The 1989-nt window shown below is 51.6% G+C and overlaps 1 protein-coding gene across 1 annotated transcript in view; it reads right to left on the bottom strand.

The window, feature by feature from the left end:
* LOC104277267 (proprotein convertase subtilisin/kexin type 6-like) overlaps window positions 1-1989 on the bottom strand; it is a gene marked incomplete at both ends in the record, with an annotated part of 9765 nt that overhangs the window by 3310 nt on the left and 4466 nt on the right. The window contains 4 exons of the mRNA XM_009873852.1: window positions 349-422; window positions 491-567; window positions 1119-1262; window positions 1880-1985. Of these exons, the coding sequence (XP_009872154.1) occupies window positions 349-422; window positions 491-567; window positions 1119-1262; window positions 1880-1985 (401 nt within the window). The remainder of the gene's footprint in view (window positions 1-348; window positions 423-490; window positions 568-1118; window positions 1263-1879; window positions 1986-1989) is intronic.

Below are 1989 nucleotides of genomic sequence, written 5' to 3'. Positions count from 1 at the left end.
CGCCCCCCCCCAGCCACTCCCCCTCAACCCACAAACCAGCACCAAGGCCGAGGCAGTGGAACAAAGTGCCCTATCCAAACCCAGGAGGGCTGGGAGATGGGGGAAACTGATGCAGCCTGCAAGTTGCTGTTTGCATCTTGCACCTAAACGCAATCTGCTCGGTGCTTTTTTGCACCTCGATGCAATTTTCCATTTGCATCTTGCACCCAAACTCAATCTGCTCTTTAGGTTCTCTCCTCTCTTCCACACATGGCACCACGGGCCCGTCCCGCTTTATAACTGAAGCCCAGCAAGCGCATCCAAGCTCTGACATCGAAGCCACCCAACCCAACTCATTTAATCTCCAACCTCCCTCTTCCCCACCCCAGCACATCATTCGATGGCTCAGGGGTTCGTTAGCAATTGGCGTGGTTGCCACGGACCTGGAAGACACCCCAAGGTGGGGAGACCCCCCCCGCCCACCGACTCCACTGGCATTGGCATCACCTACTTATTCTCGTTGCTGGCATCGTAGCGTGGAGTTGGGTCATGGTCGTTCCCGTTGACGTCATAGCTGGCAAGAGGGTCCTGAAAATACGTTGTCACCATCAGGTTTGACTCACCAGCACGGTCTGGCTTCACCTGCAGCCAGCATAGTGGCCAACGGAGCCGAGCCAGGCAAAAAAAGTCATTTTCCTCTTAGTTTCTGACTGTTTGCTCAGGATAAATAGCTTTGGGCTTCAGCCCTGTGCATTTCACAAGGTGAATGTCCCATTTTTTCAGGGGAGGCTCCTCCGAACCCCAAATCCTGCTGGGTCCAGCATCATTCCCCCACTTCTGCTGCAGCTGTTTGGAGTTTGACCTGGGATTAATGGGTCTGGGCAGGTTTTTGGCTCTGTCCTGGAGTGCTGGAAGGAGGTGGCTGCTTCCCAGGCAGCTGCAAAGGGAGTGTTCCCCAAACCCTCTTGTCTAAAAACTTCATTTCCTTCAAAACATCTCGAGCTTTTTTTTTTTTAAAAGAAACAACTTTTTCTTCTAATCTGCCAACACACAGACTTAAGCTGTGTTTATACACCGAAATCCTCCAGAAATCAATTCACCGTGAGCACCACCCCCATCCCCTCCAGCCCCTGGCTCACGTAGTTTTGCAGGAGGTCGGGGTGGTTCCTCTCTATACCGTCGTCGAGGATGGTGATCACCACGTTTTTGCCAGTGTAGCCCCTCTGCCAGGCTGCCAGGATGTTCATCTCCGACCTACAGCGACTGCTTTTATCGCCGCAGTGCTACAGGGAGGGAGGAAAACACAGCTGCAAAAGGGCTGCAAACCCATTTCAGCCCATCTAAGCGAGTAGCCAGGCTGGGAGCCCATTTATTGACCAGAAAACATATTTACATCCCACCCTCTGCCATATAATTGCAGATTTGTTATAACTTTACTCCACCCAGCAGCAGTTAATCCAGGCAATGCTATCTCCCTATTATTCTTTTCCTCTTCCACTTCAAATACTGCGGGCTCTTTGGGTTTGAAGCCCTTATTTCCTTTCTGCGCTTAATTTTCAATGAATTGCCCTGTCAAATACAGATCAGCGAAGCAGGCAGAAGAAAAATGATATTGCAAATAGATGGTTGCAGCTGTTGGGTGGGTAAAATGCAGCTGTGCTGCTCCCAAGCCTTCACTGCAGCGACCATAACGAAGGGCTGCAAATCATGGCAAAACCCCTCAGCCTAGACTCTCCCGTGTGTTCATTTACAATTTTAAAATCCTGCTGTCAAGCACGTTTGCTGATATTAAGGTGTTTCATTACTGGCTGGACCAAGCAAAGAGTGATAACGCGTTTGATTAAAAATAAATTACCCCCCCTGCTGTAAAGCCGTGAGTCCCTCACAGGGCGATACCCACCAGGTACCACATGTTGGGCCACACCGGGTCGTTGAAGGGCTGAGCGTGCGGCTCGCCTCGCACCTGCCGCTTCACCCGCCGCTTCACCTCCTGCTGCCGCACCCAGTCCC

Source organism: Apaloderma vittatum, unplaced genomic scaffold, assembly GCF_000703405.1.
Source record: "Apaloderma vittatum isolate BGI_N311 unplaced genomic scaffold, ASM70340v1 scaffold12887, whole genome shotgun sequence".
NCBI classification, from domain to species: domain Eukaryota; kingdom Metazoa; phylum Chordata; class Aves; order Trogoniformes; family Trogonidae; genus Apaloderma; species Apaloderma vittatum.
This window is presented reverse-complemented; position numbering and strand designations above follow the sequence as displayed.